The sequence below is a fragment of the Corythoichthys intestinalis genome, chromosome 3 (genome assembly GCF_030265065.1).
Source record: "Corythoichthys intestinalis isolate RoL2023-P3 chromosome 3, ASM3026506v1, whole genome shotgun sequence".
Lineage (NCBI taxonomy): Eukaryota > Metazoa > Chordata > Actinopteri > Syngnathiformes > Syngnathidae > Corythoichthys > Corythoichthys intestinalis.
Window position 1 is genome coordinate 26,709,519 of NC_080397.1, and position 19,435 is coordinate 26,728,953.

The 19,435-nt window shown below is 40.0% G+C and overlaps 1 protein-coding gene across 1 annotated transcript in view; it reads left to right on the top strand.

The window, feature by feature from the left end:
- stpg2 (sperm-tail PG-rich repeat containing 2) overlaps positions 1–19,129 on the top strand; it is a 98,019-nt gene extending 78,890 nt beyond the window's left edge. Inside the window, exons 11-13 of the mRNA XM_057832201.1 lie at positions 3,285–3,444; positions 6,026–6,141; positions 18,974–19,129. Coding sequence (XP_057688184.1) covers positions 3,285–3,444; positions 6,026–6,141; positions 18,974–19,129 — 432 coding nt within the window. The remainder of the gene's footprint in view (positions 1–3,284; positions 3,445–6,025; positions 6,142–18,973) is intronic.
- The last annotated feature ends 306 nt before the right edge of the window (positions 19,130–19,435 follow it).

Consider the following 19,435-nt stretch of genomic DNA (forward strand, 5'->3'; position numbering starts at 1 on the left):
CTTTATTTTACATAGTAGATTTGACTTAATTTTTGCTGTAGATGCCCACATTTATCCTACCAGTCTCACCAATGAGATTATAATAATCCGACGTAACAATACAATCACTTGACCACACAAAAGTTTGCAGTCGACATGTCCTATGTTCACGCCAGCGTGTTCAATCACGTGGCATCTTTAAAGCAGCGTAAAAATGAAAACAATTTCACTAGAAAGCGTGGATTTCAAGTTCTTGGCAGCGATAGACCACGGAAAACCGGGCAAATGATTGTTTTCATGCCGTAGTAGGAAATATGCTTTCTCTACTGGAGGGCACACATGCTCTCCGGATGTTTCATTTCTTTACATTTTTTATAGTCGCAATTCGATGATTTTTGTTTTTGGGGACTAAAATGGTCCTGTCATAGGTTATAGTACAGTACAGGGGGGGGACTGGTAATCTGTGGGTTCTGGAGGATCACAGAACGGCCGGTGCCCTGGACGGCCGGCGGACGCCATTCATTATACATCACTGTTTTTATCCTCCCTATTCTCTGATTATCTACAGTTCGCATCCAATCCGACAGGTGGCAGCAACGCGCCTGGCTGTTCACCGCCAATCTGATAGACTAGGAACGAAGAAAGCACAGCGTAGCCTTCATTGGTTCCTTCCTTGTGGAAGCAAAAATAGCGACGAGCGTTAATGCACAATATGGATGGTGGTTGCAAAAAACAGAAAAGAGCAGGGTGGCGCGGAGAAGGTTAGGGAGAAAAAATTAAAGAAACTGGAGAGTGAAGCATTAAAATGTCATAAATGGACAAATATTTTCGCAAGCAGCAGTCTGGCTGCAACGGCCACGTCGGGTAACAACAGCCCAGCTCCCGGCGATGGTGAGAGGGAGCGGCAGCCGCTCTGACGTGCAGCTGGTGCAGGGAGAGAGAAAAGAAGAGGGAGGGGGTAATGATAAGCTGGTGGAAGTTCCCCAGACAAGAGCAGGGCAAGTAAATTGGGATGAAGAGGGTTACTTGCTCGGTATACTGGCAGTTGTTATCCACCAGGTAGCTACATTTTAAATGAAATAAATGACAATTAAAGGGTTAGTGCCAGCTAGTCGATGTACCCGTTTGCAATCGTGTCAAGTTACAGTATGCTAGTCCTACTATCCCTCTCCTAAGAAAAAATATTTTAGCCGTAAAACAATGTATGCACACGCAGCATAGCAATATTAATTCAGAAGAAATATAACAAAATATTAATAAAATGAATGGTTTCACTTTAAAGTCTAGGTAGTTAAACTGATATGATATATATTTTTAATCATTTATAGATTGTTTTGTTTTCTGGTTAATACTTTCCAATGAAGGTTATGTATACAGGATTTGTCTTGAAATGTTTATTGTATTTTCATTGAAATTTATTATTTGTATGGCAAGATTAATTAGGGAAGGGGTCTCCAAAACGGTCCTCAAGGGCCGCTGTGGGGCCTGGTTTTTGTTTCAACTGATCGAGTACCGACAGTTTAACCAATGAAGTTTCTGCTAAAACAAGCAGCACCTGACTGCAATCAACTGATTACACTTGTAAGACACCAGATTGGTGGAGAGGTGTTGTCTTGTTTTGTTGGAATGAAATCCTGCGCCCGCCGTGGCCCTATGTGGAATAGTTTGGAGACCACTGAATTATGGCATAAACAATGAAGTCATTTTATAGACCGAGATATACAGTATAGAGATATATTATAATCAATTGGATACGTAAAACTTGCTTTGAAAAATAAATTCTTTCATTTGTTTATTCAGGTTGATCATAGAGCTAGTACAGAAAATGAATCCAACTCCAGTTCAGCCTTGCAGTACTTTGAGCGCCCCAAGTCAAACAGTCACAGTCTAGACACATTTTCTTAATTTTTCTCTCAAAGTGCACGAAATTGGTGCATTTTACAATAAAATGTAAAAAAAAAAAAAAATTCTTCCCGGGGGGGGCATGCTCCCAGACCCGGTCTGTGTTTCCCTTCGTATAGCGATTCTTGTGGGCTGGGCTGAGTCAAAGTCCAGGGCTGCTTTTCAGTCCCAGTCCGCCTCTGGTACAGTATAATAATAACAATTCATATAGATGACAGTGTGCTGTGGAAAAAAAATACCATTGCTTAAAAAAAAAAAAAAAGTCTGACTTTATGAGCAGTTACTCATTACTTGAGTATTCTTTTCATCGAATACTTTATTACTTGTATTTATAGTTTATCGTATGTAGTAAAATTTATAGTAATGCTACTCTTACTTGAGTATTTTTTTGGGCTTTTCTACCCACCTCTGATTAAGAATGAGGAAGGGAACCGCAATATTTTGGGTTCAACTAACGAAACACAGTTGTTTGGAACAATACTTACAGTACATTTAAATGATTAAAAATCCATTAGCAACATATAAAGATTTGACACACTTTGTTTTCTGTCTAGTAGTTGGAATTGCAGCCCCCAAAAGTTAGCCGAACTTGTGATTTCAAGTCAACCTTGATGGAAAACTGCAAGCTTTCACCAAAATCTACGAAATTTAAGTAAGCTTAAGTAAGCTTTAAGTTAATGGAATTTAAGTTCAAGTACATATTCAAGTACTGTATAAATATAATATACTGTATATATACACACCGTATACTGTAATTTTCGGACTATAAACCGGTACTTTTTTCCCCTCATTTTGAAATCTGCGGCTTATATTCCAGTGCGGCTTATTTGTTGATTTATTTGGGTTAATAGGTAACACTTCATTTGACAACGGCATTGTAAGACTGTCATAAGACCGTCATAATTATCACATGACACTGTCATTGGCATTAATGAATGCTTGCTGGACATGAACGGAGTTAGTGACAAAATTTGCCAGATGACACTTAATGACATAAGCATTCATTAATGCTCATGACAGTGTCATGTCATGGTTATAACGGTCTTATGACACAGCTGTCAAATAGTATGCTAACGGTTAATATCAATTTGTGTAAATATTGAAAATTATGAATATACATAAAGTTAATCCAAGAGAGATTTTAACCTGTATCTCCTCAGTGACCACACTTACATAGAGTAGACATCTGATCCAACCAGTCAAAATGATTGTCGTCTGCCCCTCCAAGTTCAAGTGGATTGGACGGCCATCACTGTCAATGTCACTGAAAAGTAATCATTCAGTACAAGTACCTCCCTAACTAATTGTTAGGGAGGTGAACGTCTAAAAAAAAACGTCTATGGCAGTTAATGAGGTAATTGTTAGAGTATTTTACAGTCCATTTGCATTTCTACCATTCCCAGGATTCCCCGCCACCCAATGCTTACCATATAAGTGGGACACCGGAGGGTGCCGGTGGACACTGCGTCGCTCGGAATAAAGAAGCCAGACGACGACAATGCAGTTTCCTGTCAGCTGCTCCACGAAATACTTCATTTCTAGGTCGTGTGAACAACGGACCAGGTTTTACACTCCATCCATCCATCCATCCATCCATCCATCCATCCATCCATCCATCCATCCATCCATCCATCCATCCATCCATCCATCCATCCATCCATCCATCCATCCATCCATCCATCCATCCATCCATCCATCCATCCACCCACCACACCACACCCCACCCCACCCCATCCCTCATTTGCCCCTTTCTGGTTAAAATAGATTGGATGTCTGTGTCATCTGTGGCAGACAATGATTTAACAAGGAGCGTCAATCTTTAATTGCTGTTTTAAATCCTGCCCCCAGTGGCAATCTCCGGTACTCATTTCCCCACAGCCTTTGGTTTCCCGTGAAGTCAAAGCAGCATGTGTCAGAGTGTTATCGGACTTCCTACTTTTCCTTGCCACAGACAGATGCTTGAATTTTGAAAGTGCAAGTCCGCGCACCAAGTGAGCTACAAATCGCTGGTTGAAACTCTTTGATCAATCTAGAAGCAAAAGCGAGAGTAGCAGCCCTGGTCCTCCAATTAGCCGTCCATCTCGGCGGGCCTCTGAGCTAATATTGACTTCAATTACAGTCTCAATGAAGAAAATGTTGTTTCAAAATGAATAGATTCCTGACTTAGTTGGATAATTTATGACTTGGCCCTTTTCACCACGGGACTCAACCCATGAGGCACCACCAACAGTTTAACCAAATTCCAATTTGCATATAAATAGATTTGCACTGTTTGCTGCGCTGTTTCTGACACTCCCGCTTTGAAATGCGCTCGGCCACGCGCACGTGCGCAATCATTTTCCCCATTACTGAATTTGCATATATGAATAGGTCCGCAGTGTACGGACCATTAGGGAGCATTATATTCTTCATCATCCTAAAGAAAACTAACTATAAAAACACGGTGCGCAGGATGCCATATGTTGCTGCAATTAACATACTGTATTCCAATGTGTGTGTTGTTTTGAGTTGGTCTTTACCTTTTAAATTTGGATTGTGTTTGTCAAAAGGTTTCACATTCTATGTCAGGTTCATTTAACTTTTACTGCTAAAAATCAGAGGTAGGTAGTACCGCATTATATTTAATCCGTTAATAGACTTAGGTAACTTTTTGAGAAAAAAAAGGACAATACTTTTAAGAGTACTTTTACCATGTCATACTTTTTACTTTACTTAAGTAGACTTTTGAAGAAGAAACAGTACTCTTACACAGCTATTTTGGGCTCCTTTCAACATCCGACGTAAAATTTGTCTTGTTATTTGTCTCGCAATATGACGACATGCTCTAAATACGATGTCGCAATTTCATTGTTTTTCTGCAAGATGGCAGCACGGCGGATTTTCTTGAGAAATCAACACAGGTCCCAAGAAGGTTAGTGCAGGAGATTAAAAAAAAAAGGAAAAAGGTGACACTTACCATTGAAGTTAAGATGGAAATGATGGAACTTGATCTATGATCTTGACAGTCCTCCTCTGACCTACGTTCGCCAGTCTTTACAGGTTAAGGTGACAATTATTATTATTGTAACATCGGCATGGGAGTTGCCAACTTTGTCAGGTTTTTAAATCATTTATTTCAGAACTTGTGCAACACAACACTTCTACTGTCCGCCGTAGTCGATGCTAACGACAACAGAAAACGAAAAGTGAAAGTAAAATAAAAACTCTTTTGCACCTCTCTCACTCTCTCTGTCTGTTAAGGAACGGCATGCAAAACACAACCGCCACATTAGAAACGGATTTTTTAGATTATTATTATTATGATGCTTTGTATTGATAGTTTATTTGTTTTTCTATGTGTAATTGTACCTGCAGTGTTTATGAAGGATTTACCGCAGGTTTTTTGGAAAGTGGAACGAATTAATTGAACTATAAAATATTCTTATAGGAAAATCCTGCTCGACATACGAGCATTTCGACTTACAACCCAGGTCCTGGAATGAATTAAAGTCATATTTCGCTGTACCACTGTATTAGATTTGCTTTAATTTTTGCCACATATGCCCACAGTGGCTGTACTAGTTTCACCAAGGAGTCATCGCAACAATAATCACATGACTCTGCTATACCATTCAGACATAACAATACCGTCAAATAACTGAACATAAGCTTGTGTAAAAAAAGAAACCTTTTCACTCGAAAGCGTGGACTTCAACCTTTCTTCCAGTATTTTTTTTTTTTTGGCACAGATAAACCACGGAAAACTGGAGATATGATTATTTTCATTTCATGGTAGTAAATTTTTTCTTTACTAGCAGGTGCTCGTTTTGATGATTTTTGACTTAAAAAAAAAAAAAAAAAAATTCATGTACTAGGTTATATAGTACAGTGTAATAGTAACAATTCATATAGATGATCTGCTGAGAGAAAAAAAAATCGGACATTGTAAGCAGTTACTCACAATGTTACACGTGACTTGAGAATTCTTTTCACTGAATACTTTTTCACTTGTACTTGAGCCAATTTTTTGGATAGCTACTTTTACTTGAGTAACATTGATGTACATAATGCTACTCTTAATTAAGTAAAATCTTTGGCTTCTCTACCAACCTTTGCTAAAAATATGGAATGTTATGATAAAACGCTGCAATTTTTGGTTGACTAGGTCCAGGTGAATACAACCCAAGTGTGAGATGCTCCACTTCAATGGCTTTGATGACCTCCAGGGATGAGCGCTTCAAAGACACCACCAACACCAATCCAGGACCTGCTGCTTACCAGGTACACTTCATATACAGATTTAGAATAGGTATGAATATAAGCACATGAACATGCTTTGCATTTGAGTGGGCAGTATTTCATCAGCTAAGGAGTCATCATTTTTATTCATTTTCCATCTTTCTCCCAAAACCTGCAAATTCAAGAAGGTGGCACAACACTAAAATTGACCTTCTTGACAATTTTTAAAAACACAATCCTCTGTGTTTTACTTAAAAAAGAAACAAACCAAAAAGATGGAACAAAATAAACACATAGTGATTAAAGTTTAAAAATATTGAGGAGTGGAGTGAGTAACTTTGGACATGGAACTTATTGTAAAAATTGATTAGAGATGGCCAGAGTAGCCAAAAATGTACTCAAGTAAGAGTAGCGTTACTTCAAAAACATTATTACTCAGGTAAAACTCAATGTAGTCATCCATAAAATTTACTCAAGTACAAATAAAAAAGTATTCATAGAAAAGACATCTCAAATAACAAGTGACATTGTAAGTATCGGCTTACAATGTCTGATCTTTAAAAAAAAAAAAAAAAATTCTAATGAACACGTTAACTATATAAACTGTTGTCAATATTATATTTTACCATGGCTCATTACGTGACCATATTTGGCCCCCCAAAAAATCACCTAAAAATCATTCAATTCGGACAAGAAAGATCTACAAAAATGAAACATCACCTGTCCAAAGAGCAAGAGTGTCCTTTAGTCGAGAAAACATATTTCCTACCATGTAACAAAATAAAACTACCATATTATGCTTTTCTGTGGTCCATCAGGTCATACTGTCAAGTCTTACCTCTGTCCCCCTGCATTACTATTTCCCATAATTCTCCATTAAAAAAAAAACTTTCCACTGACTCTGCTTCTAACTGAACACTGTGTCACAGGCACCTCCAATGGCTGCCATTCTTTCTAAGTAGAACTGGTGTTACATAATTTAATGAACGTAGAAGAATGGAGAACGAGAAAAGAGAGAGAAAGCAGGTTGTGGGCATTTCAGAACAAGTTGATGTGGTGGGTGGATGCATCCACCTCTGTTTGGCGGCTTAATAAAGTATCCAAGGAATGAGCAGTCTGACTGGTCCACGTACCTGTTTACACTTCGACAATTACTTGGGGAGGAAACTGGGCCGAGCCTTACCCAGTAAACGAGCCACGAAGGAAGGCACTATGTTCCCTACTATGATATGGAGTTGAAGATGCCGTTGCCCAAGTCGAACAGAGGTAACAACTGCCACTAGCCTTGCAAGAAATGTCACCTGCAGTAGCCTGGCTGGCAGTTGTCGCAAGGATAGTACTGACCGCGGGAAGAAACACGAAACAACAGAAGCGAGAGATGCATGTATGTAAGGAGGGAGAAGGCATTATTGCAAAAACAAAAGTCCTGGAAATACCTTGAAAAATGGGAAAGCAAATTTACTTCCTAAAGAGGAGCAGGATGGGGCGCAGTGAGCTAAACGGCACATTTAAAGACGCATTTCTTGTCATCTGCACTTTGCCCAATTGTTGTATATAGTTGAAACGTCTCAATATATGATTTTCATTCCATTGATAATGCTATTTAAGATTTCAGAGTAGGTGTCATATACACTTTATGTCCAAGTTGAGCAGCAAGTCACAAAGTTTGCGGCTCAAGTTCAGTTGTCTGGGTAATAGGTCAAATTTGTACATATTGTTACTTTTAAGGAAACAAAAACAACACGTTTGTCATGTTAAAATAGATGTGATGTCTATTGCAGTCAACCTTGAAAAAAAAAAGTTTACAAAGAAATGCCTTCCTATTTATTTTTTTGCTAACGGGCCTGCAATTTGAATGAAATCTATTAAAGCCTTATCTATTGTTCAATGTTGTTTTCATAGAACTAACAACTTTGGGCGACAAACGGCGCGGGTGAGCGGGCGAACGCACGTTGCTGGCGGTTCTCACTGACTTTGAGTGGTGAACATCAAAGGCAAACACGACAGTTCACGTCCCCACTAATACGTGAGTGTTATCACGGCGCTCAGGCATCGCTCCACCCCCAAGCCTCCGCGCAAAAAATGTGGGAATGAATTCCAACAGCGCCTCTAAATATCATCACACGCGCCAGACGTTCGCCTCGCTGTGACCGCGTGTCCCCGAGCGGCCGTCCTAATGGACTTCTTCATTTGCATTGCATCAGATAGTATCAGTGATGTTTTCTATTTTGCCTTTGTGTTGTGTTCACTGTCTGAAAATACTGTAGTTGTGTAATGCACAACTAATACATGTGGACTTGTGTTTGATTTCATGGCTATTTTACAATATTGCATTTCTCACTGTGAAGGAAATCAAATAAGTCAGTGAAAGAAAAACATGGAACACTATAGAAAAGTCTTGTATGTGCTTTAAACTCAATTGACCTTTCGCAAAAGCTCCGCCCTCGCTTTGTTACGGTTGCTAGTCGACAATCTTAGCCACTCACACAGCACAATATTGCAGGCAGGCGTATACCAAGTGTTTTTAAGAGATTTTAGAGCAATACCATCATCCAGATTGAGACAAAAGGGTTTACAATATGCAGTGGTGAGTTATATTGAAAAACAAACAAAAAAAAAAAAAAATGTAGCAAGCTAGCATACAAGTTCAACACTTACAGCCAAGCAAAGGGTTGGGCTTGTAAGGTGTCCATTCACAAAATGTTACATGAAAGATTGAAACAAAATAAGCTCAAGGCGATTATTATGACACTATGTTTACCTAAAAAGAGGAAGCATTTCTTTATGTTAGCACACTCTTAGCCTGTCGGACTCCGAACAATGACATTTACTTTTGTTATGTACTTCCTTAATCTAAGTACATGTAAGGCAGAGACTTGAATGGAACAACACTTCTTTATTCAGGGTGCTTCTCAGCATATATATCACCGAAACATCACAGATTCCTTTTATACTGTAATACCACACCCACAGCAAGTGCACACTATAGCAACAGCAGTGTGACATAAACATGTCACATCTCCTACCCCCTTACATAACATGTGCCCGAAATAAACACAAACATACCTCCTATTTTTCCCCCATTACTTATTACTTATTAATCCAATCTATCAGGCGGTCGCCTGTCGCGTGCAGGATAACGACGTTCAACAGTCACTTCCGATTTTCCACTTGTGGAAACAGGTTCCGATACCGTTTCAGGTTCCGTTTGTGCATTGGTTGAATCAGACACAATTACAGCAGGATTGTTTGGGTTTGACACATCCGTTAAGCTAGACATTTCTGGTATTTTTAGCACATCCTGTGAGCTAGACATTTCTAGTATCATTACACTGCTAGCATCATCACAATCAATAGGCAGTTCTGGAGTAGTGTCTGATGTTCCCAACTACTGATCCACATGGCGACGCCAAACACCATCAGCTGTCTGAACTGTGTAGGAAACAGGCCCAGTTTGAGCAATGATGGTGGCAGGGGCCCACTTTTCCTTACTCTGGTAACTCCGGGCCATAACAGAGTCACCAGGTGCAAAAACTGGGTTCTTGGAATGCAGGTCTCTTTACTTGACTTGCTTCCGTTGATCCATTCGAACAATCTCGCTCAGGGTTGGTGGTTTCAGAAGATCCATGCCAGTTCGTAATTTTCTTGAGAAAACATTAGGCTTGCTGGCGATACCTTGGTAGCTGCATGCACAGATGTTCGTTATATGAGGAGAAATTCGTGTAGTCTCTGATGGAGTGAGTGTACTTTGCCCTTGTGATGCTTTGAGAACATGTTTGAAGGTCTGCACAAACCTCTCTGCCAAGCCGTTGGTTGCCGGGTGATAGGGAGCTGACTGTTGAACCCCATTGGCTTGCAGGAATTCAACCATTTCTTTTGACACAAATTGGGGCCCGTTGTCTGACAGGAGTTGTGCAGGGGCTCCGAAACGACTAAACACCCCCCCTAACTTCTCAATTGCCTTTTCCGATGTGGTTGTTTTCATGATAGCGACCTCCGGCCACTTACGATTTTCAAAAGGGCCCGCAAAGTCAATATAAATGCGGTGCCAAGGGTCCTGAGGAAAATCCCAAGGATGAAGTGGGGTTGCAGGTGGATTGTTGCGAATCTTCTGGCAAGATGAACAACTTTTTACTGTCTCTTCGATCTGTTTATCTAATCCATCCTAGTAACATAGAGTACAGTATTCCATCACAGTAACTACAACTTTGATATCCAGTTTTGTGAATGTTCTTGCCTCTACTAAAGAATTTTAGGCAAGACAGCTCACTAGTTAGCCTCTGGCGTTAACATAATCTTACATTAAGAGAACACGTATGTCTGCTTTTTATTTTGGAGACATTTAGCTTGGAGGAAAGGGAAGAAAAACAACAATTCATACTGACATACACTTTGATACTTCGTGTCAGATTTAGATATTGCATGGGCGCACTGCTTCACCATTTTGGAAGTGCACAGCATGTTGAACCTTTTCGTCTTCTCCATAAAGTTTGATGGAAATTGGTGATCTCAAAACCCCCCAATCAATCAATGAGGCAATGGGGCACCTAAGAGTTTGTCGGACCATGCTCCCTTAACAACGGTCTTTTGGACGTGTGATTGGCCTTGTTTTCAAAAGGTCAATTGACTTAACCCAGATTTTTTTTTTTTGATAATCCTTTAAAAAAAATGAATTGCCAAGGACTAGAATTTTTAAAAAGATAAACGTTTTCGTTAAATGAAATAAATCTGTGATTAGAAGAAAATACAATAACTAATTGAAACTGTGTTGTGTTCACAAAACTGACAAAAATGTTCTGAAATTAAATACACCGTGTTTCTTTTGGAACACGTTGCCATATTTACGACCTTATTTATGACCTTTGACTCTTTTGCTTCCCATTATTACACCTACCATGCAATTTTGAGTTGGACTAATGCCCCCCAATTCCCCCCGAACACACAAACTTTAAGGACACCATCGTAACAAAAGATGGCAAATTTCAAAACAGAAAAAAAAAAAGAAAAAAAAAGGTTAAATATCAAACGAAGGCAATATAAATAAAGTGCAAACCTTCTGTCTTTAATAGAATGTTTTTCTCTTCCCTCATTTGTGCTGTCAGTTTCCAAATCCAAAGTAATAACGACACCAAGAAACAAAATCTCATGGAATAGTCTGTTGAAAAACTCTTTCCTTTTTGGAAAAAAATAACATAAACTCAAATTAATCATTTAAAAAATGTTTCACAATAATTACCTCTTTGTTTGGTTTCCTGAAGTTGGCCGAGAAGTGTCAGGTGAAATGCACAGACTAAACACTTGAAAAATCACAAATGCGAATTGCCACAACACAAATGCCAATTGCAAATGCTTTGCAAAAGAAAAAAAAGCACGAATGCAAATTGGCTAAAGCAAGACTGCAAATTGCCAAAGCACAAATGCAAATAGCCACAACACGAACCCCAATTGCCACAACACAAAGCCCAATTGCCCGCGACACGAATGCAAACAGTTCGCAACACAACTGCAAAAAGCCACAGCAAGAATGCAAAAGGATCACCCGGAAGTAGACTAAATTTCAGGGAAGTAGATATAAGGACTACAACTCCCGCCCTGCTGCTGCCACCGTAGAGATGCTCACAAAGCAATATACAGTGGGGCAAATAAGTATTAGTCAACTGCTAATTGTGCAAGTTCTTCGACTTGAAAAGATTAGAGAGGCCTGTAGTTGTCAACATGGGTAAACCTCAACCATGAGAGATAGAATGTGGAACTCCCCCCCCCCCCCGAAAATCACATTGTTTGATTTTTAAAGGATTTATTTCCAGGTTAGAGTGGAAAATAAGTATTTGGTCAGCTACAAACAAGCAAGATTTTTGGCTGTCAAAGAGGTCTAACTTCTTCTAACGAGGTCTAACGAGACTCCACTCGTTACCTGTATTAATGGCACCTGTTTTAACTCATTATCGGTATAAAAGACACCTGTCCACAAACTCAGTCAGTCAAACTCCAAACTCCACTATGGCCAAGACCAAAGAGCTGTCGAAGGACACCAGAGACAAAATTGTAGACCTGCACCAGGCTGAGAAGACTGAATCTGCAATAGGTAAAACGCTTGGTATAAAGAAATCAACTGTGGGAGCAATTATTAAAAAATGAAAGACATGCAAGACCACTGATAATCTCCCTTGATCTGGGGCTCCATGCAAGATCTCACCATGTGGCGTCAAAATGATAACAAGAACGGTGAGCAAAAATCCCAGAACCACATGGGGGGGGCTAGTGAATGACCCACAGAGAGCTAGGACCACGGTAACACAATGCGCCGCCAGGGACTCAAATCCTGCACTGCCAGACGTGTCCCCCTGCTAAAGCCAGTACACGTCCAGGCGGTTCGCTAGAGAGAATTTGGATGATCCAGAAGAGGACTGGGAGAATGTGTCATGGTCAGATGAAACCAAAATTGAACTTTTTGGTAGAAACACAGGTTCTCGTGTTTGGAGGAGGAAGAATAGTAAATTGCATCCGATGAAACCAAAACTGAACTTTTTGGTGGAAACACAGGTTCTTGTGTTTGGAGGAGAAAGAATAGTAAATTGCAGCTGAAGAACACCATACCCACTGTGAAGCAAGGGGGTGCAAACATCATGCTTCGGGGCTGTTTTTTTGCAAAGGGACCAGGACAATGGATTGTGTAAAGGAAAGAATGAATGTGGCCATGTATTGAGAGTTTTTGTGTGAAAATCTCCTTCCATCAGCAAGGGCATTGAAGATGAGAAGTGGCTGGGTCTTTCAGCATGACAATCATCCCAAACACACAGCCAGGGCAACAAAGAAGTGGCTTCGTAAGAAGCATTTCAAGGTCCTAGAGTGGCCTAGCCAGTCTCCAGATCTCAACCCCATAGAAAATCTGTGGAGGAAGTTGAAAGTCCGTGTTGCCCAACAACAGCCCCAAAACATCACTGCTTTAGAAGAGATCTGCATGGAGGAATGGGCCAAAATACCAGCAAAAGTGTGTGAAAAGCTTGTGAAGAGTTACAGAAAACGTTTGGCCTCCGTTATTGCCAACAAAGGGTACATAACAAAGTATTATTGAGATGAACCTTTGGTATTGACCAGATACTTATTTTCCATCATGATTTGCAAATAAATTCTTTAAAAATCAAACAATGTGATTTTGTTTTTTTTCCCACATTCTGTCTCTCATGGTTGAGGTTTACCCATGTTGACGATTACAGGCCTCTCTAATATTTTCAAGTGGGAGCACAATTAGTGATTGACTAAATACTTATTTGCCCCATTGTATACCAAAGTGTGAATTTGTGATCAAATTTCTGTAACTTACGTTTTCAAGCTCTGCACATGTGGGGATGTGGCGCGATAACCTGTGGTTACACGGCAGCAGGAATTGCGGTCCTCATTTCTACTTCCATGAAATTTAGTCTACTTCCGGGTCGTCCTCTTGCATCTGTGATGTGGTTTCTAGCGGTCGTATTGCGAGCCATTTGCAGTTGTGTTGTGAGCCATTTGCTTTCGTGTTGAGGCAATTAGGGTTCGGGCTTTTGCCAATTGGCAATCGTGCTTTGGCAATTGGGGATCGTGTTGTAGCAGTTTGCATTTGTGCTGAGATTCACTTGGATTCATGGTGTGCCGTTGGGGTTCGTGGTTTTGTCAATTTGCAGTTGTGCTTTGCAATTGTGGATCGTGTTGTGGCAGTTTGAATTTGTGCTTTTTTTCTTTTGCAAAGCATTTGCAATTGTCGTTTGTGTTGTGGCAATTTGCATTTGTGCTTTTTTTTTTTTTTTTTGCAACATATTTGGACTTTTTTTTACTTGTATTTCGCTTGACACTTTTCGGTACCGATGTAACGAGGTGTGCAAAGCCTTCGAAGCGTGTGTCGAGTAATGAAGGGACTCCTCCGCGAAGCGCGTACCGAGGCTCGGTTCATTTAGTGGAGGTTCCGTAAATTATGACGTCCGAAGCCTCGCTGCCCAGCTGTATCACGTGATTGCTTCAGGGAGTGGTTTAGATTTGTTGCACGGTTTGACAGCTCGCTACAGTCTATCAACACCTCTGGCTACATTCAAAATGTGGGTTTTTGAAGGAGAGTTGCGATCAGGTGAGAGTTTGGATAGTTTGGAAAGTGAAATGTTTAGGAGAGAGGAGAGAAGGGTCAAGTAGTTGATAGGATATAGCCAAGCAAGAAAGAAGACGTCCTCTCTGTGGAAAAACTTATTTTTTAGATAAAACAGAAAAAAACTCCCCACCATCCTGTAGCTACATCAATGTCCAAATTATATTTACAATTCCTGTGTCCCTGTCCTGCTTTGTTTCTTTGGATCCCAGGATAAAATAAACATTTTTTTCACCTATGCCCATCTGCCTTGCCTCCCCATTTGACTGCATTTGAGTTCACCCTTCCTTTGTTGTCCCCTACGACTCCCTGTCAATTTCATAAAAACCATTTATCGGCCAGACCTCTGCTAGCACATAGCTCTCGTCGTCGTGAGATGGAACAGGTGTTTTGAAGTGAAGACACGCTGACTCAATTTAACTTCAGATGCCGTTTCCTTTCCGGAGTAATTAGCCTGTCGACTGCGGGTACCTTCCCACACTATGGGCCATTCAGACGATAGGGTGTCAAAGTTAAGTGCAGTGCCAGGGACTTGTAAAGGCGGGAGGCAGAATGAGCGCTTCTGAACAAGGTGTTTCAAACTGCTGGCGAGCAGATGGCGACGCAGGGGGAATTGTACCTATTTGGGCATTAGCGTGCTCGTGTGCGCTCGTCTATGAAAGTGGCTGTAATACGCTAGCGCCGTCTGCTTGAGCTGTATTAGCCCGCCGATAGAGCTCATTTAGGGGCTCCGAAGTCACCCGCTTGCGGAGCGCGGGCTTGATTACCTTTCCCCACGTACAGCATCACTCTTATTGGTTGAGCTTCATTTAACAGCGCCAGACTTCAATATAAAACAACTCAAAGAGCAGTTGGGAGGCTGTTGTCGAGCACAAACAAATCTAAATTAAAGAAAGGATGTAAATCAAGCAAACATGGCTTCAGTGCTCATTATGTGCAGACCTTCCTCTGTTTACATCTCCTGATGCTTTGGCTCCACACGAGCCTTTTCAGACTTTTAATGATTTCCGCTGCCAGACTGCTTCAGAAGAGGTTGCATCGCTGGTGCTCCTTTTTAAATTTTTTTTTTTAAATGATGTGCCATTCTACAGAAGCTCTAATGGACCCTAATGGCAGCTAATATCCAAGCAGGCATGTGTAGGATATTCATCTTGCTGCTAATCTAGCACATCATGGAGAGTATGCCATGAAATACAACAACATTCATCCATACCGATGCTGAACTACAGTGAACCATCGTTTATCGCCCCTCCCAGTTAAAATGAACCGGACGTCTAGCTCCGTCAATAGCATTGAGGGATTAAAAACACAGCATTTTTCCAGCATTCTCCCCCAAAAATCGAGAAAATGAGCATATTTAATATAATCTTTACAGAACCTTTTGCACTGAGTGCAAAAAAGGGCTGATTTTACATTTTAAAACTGCATTGAAAGGGTTGCATTTCCTGAGAACTACTCCAGTGCGCTCCTATGTTTAGAAAGTGCAGCCAGAAAAGCTCTCACAATTTTAACCGCTGGATCCCGGTAGAACACGCGACGTAATCCACTCTTTATACCGGAGACAGCTTGCTTCACAAGACTCCAACACTCACGCTTTAAACAAAATCGGTGATTTCTAATGTTGTATAATGTAAGTACTTAAAGATTGTCAGCATCACGAGTTTGCGCACGTGTGTGTTGTGGGAAAGACTCCCGAACACGTCGGTGTTCTGACCCACTAACACCATTCTCTGACCTAGCCAAACATCCTGTAATCTTCCTCATCATTGCCATGCTGATGGTGCCGTCACTTCCAAAGGGGTTCTTAAGCATCCACCTCCGGCGCACCCCCTCCGAGGCTGACCCGGAGTTGAACCCGCAACCCTTTTCCCATCAGGATCAAGACGGAGATCTGAGAACCACAGCCTCTCGTGCCTAAATCCTAGCAGCGGCATTTCTAGCATACTGATGATGCTGATACTGATGATCATCGGAGGTCGCGGAGGCGGAGGAGGGAGGGAGATTTGGAATTTTAATGGAAATGGTTGGTTAAGCACTTCCTGGGTAGGACAGTTTCAGATTTGTCACTGTTGATAGCTGCCCAACATCTTTTTTTTTTTCCTTTTTCCGTTGCATGCTTTTTTTTTTTTTTTTTTTTTTAAACTGTTTTCAAATAAATTCTTTCAAATCTACCATCTGTTTTTTCTGTATGCTTGAGTTGTCATGCAATGGGCATTTTTATTATTCTTATGCTACGTTCAGACCGACTGTGTTTTGTCACGCAACAATGCGTCGCTCATGTTACGCCCATTGCCAAAATGCTGTTTTGTGTTCACACCACCAAAAGTTGAAGTCCACATACCCCGAATGTCCGGTTCACATAACGTAAAAATAAGTAATATAATAGTCTTGAACTTAAACCTTTGAGACTTTTCTCTCCTAATATTATGGCAAAAGTAATTTTGTGTAGATAGCAGAGGTGGTTACTTTTGACATTTTACGTTACATTTACCGTAATTATCGGACTATAACCCGCTACTTTTTTCCCTCATTTTGAATCCTGTGGTTTATAGTCTAGTGCGTCTTATTTTTTTTATTTAATTGAGTTAATAGGGAGCACTTTTTATAACAGTGGCATCATAAGACTGCCATAAGACCGTCATAATATTGAAATGACACTATCATGGGCATTGTTCATTCATTCATTCATTTTCCATGCCGAATGAACGCATATGACATTAAGTGTCATCTGGCAAATTATGTCTAATTCCATTTATGCCCAGCTTGGATCTTTTACATCCATTCAAAAGTGAGACAATTTGCCAGATGACACAAAATGACATCTGTCATAAGTATTTATTAATGCTCATGGCAGTGTCATGTCATAATTATGATGGTCTAATGACAGTCTTACGGCGCCAATGTCAAATGAAGTATTACCAAATACCATAACTAGCAATTCATGAAGCAAATGGAAAGTAACTGAAGAAATAATTAGCTCAGAACATGAATTTTGATTGTTATTCACATCTGTAGCACTGCAATGCATGCAAGGAGGCATGTTGGACGACAACAGTGTTGACAGCAGGTGGCAGCAGAGGTTGACTGTCTCCTCCAAGGGAGCAGTGATGGCCAAATGAAGCTTCTTGAAGCAATGACGCTTTGCAGCCAATTGGTTCAGAGCTTCATGGTGGTCCATTTGGTCTTATGACAGTCTTATTATGTCGCTGTCAAATATAGTGTTAGCGGTTAATATCTTTTGATGTAAATATCCCATAATACAATGAGGACAGCTGTGGCTTATAGTCCAGTACGGCTTATCTATGAACATATGCCGTTTTCTTTTTAAATTTGGCTGGTGGCGGCTTATAGTCAGGTGCGCCTTATAGTCCGAAAATTACTGTACTTGAGCAACATTTTGAGGAGAATGTATTTCTATGAGTAGTTTTACCATGCTATACTTTCTAATTTTACTTGAGTAGATTTGTGAAGAAAAAACGCTACTCTTACTCTGCTAGTTTGGCCTATACTGAAGCCGGTACATTTTCCCTCTCAATTCTACATTTTGCATTCGACTTTATTTTTGTCAGAGATGCCGGCAGTGGGTCTACCAATTTCACCAATGAGAGGTGGTAATTGCATGACTCCATGATACCAATCAAACGTAACAATACAGTCACAAGACCACACACAAGCTTTCAGTCAGGAGTCCTATGATCACGGCCTGTTCAATCATGTGGTATCTTTAAAGTGCCATAATAAATCAACTATTTGACATAGTGTCAATATTACTCGAAAGTGCGAATTTCGACATTTCAACCAGTTTTTATTTGGCAAATCAAAGACTGAAAACCAGAGATATGATTGTTTTGATTTCATGGTATGAAATCAGTTTTTTTCCTCTAGAGAGAAAACCCTCTTTGGACGGGTGATGTTTCATTTCTGTAGACTTTTCAAGTTGGAATTCGATGATTTTTTTACTGTATTTTTGACCCCAACCCCCCCCCCCCCCCCCAAAAAAAAAAAAAAAAAAAAATCAAGGTCAGATTTGGAATTCAGCACCTAAGAATTATATATGAACAAGTGCTTGCATCAATGCAAAACTTTTTTGTTGACTAACGTAACGTTACTATTGAACATACCCTATCCTTGATTTCCCTGATGTCGAACTCATGGCCTGATCCGGCCCACCACATGATCATATCATTGAGAAGATTTGGTTCGATCTCCCTCAATCATACAGTTTTTGTTTTTTCAATGAGAATAGGCAGGCTGCCAGCAAACAAGTTAACCTTGTAAGGGCACCTGTGTTGCTCACAAAAAAAAAAAAAAAAAAAAAAAATCCCTGTGCACCTGCACCAGGCCTACAATACATTGCAACAGGAAAGAAGCTGAGAGCTCCGGTTCATATCTTATCCAAAGTGAGTCACAGGCCACAGACAGACAGTGAATAAGACAAACAATATGGAATTGAGTAGACTAACTAAAATAAACAAATAAGTGGAATAATATATGAATGAATAAATATCTATTAAACTTCCCCTTGTCATTAAAAAATAAACCTGAAAAAAATAACAAGAAAGATAATATTTGCTGTTTGATCGATGAATAGAAAAAAAAAAGCAAATATATAAATATGAGATAATAGTGTGTAAAATGTAAAGAGTGTATGAAAACATGGCACGACAATATCTTTACTTTTGAAGCAAAACATGCACGTTATTTGTGATGTGTCACACGTAAACAGAACGGTAACCACTGTTGTCCTCTCTTTGTGTGTAGTTGAGTCCAGGTCTAATGAACACTTTACTGAAGGGAACCTTCAACGCCACTCTCTACAACCCTCTAATGTTTCGGCGTCACCTAGCTGCCCATATTTTACCGGAACAACAGGCCATTTATGCCGTTACACACTGTACCACCACCAGTCCACCATGAGGAGGGTAGGGTACACACACTACACAGTATATATGAGATGAAAATAAATCCAATCAGAGGATTTGTAATGAATTATTCTTGATTCATCACATTGCAATACCCCCCCTCCAATTTTTTTTGTATTACTTGAAAGGATTTTAGTGGCTGGTTCAGAATGGGGCAAAAAATTGCAGTTTATAGTAAGAAAATTATGGTAAGCGCACATATATTATATATATATATATATATATATACTGTATATATATATATATATATATATACTGTATATATATATATATATATATATATATACACACACACATATAT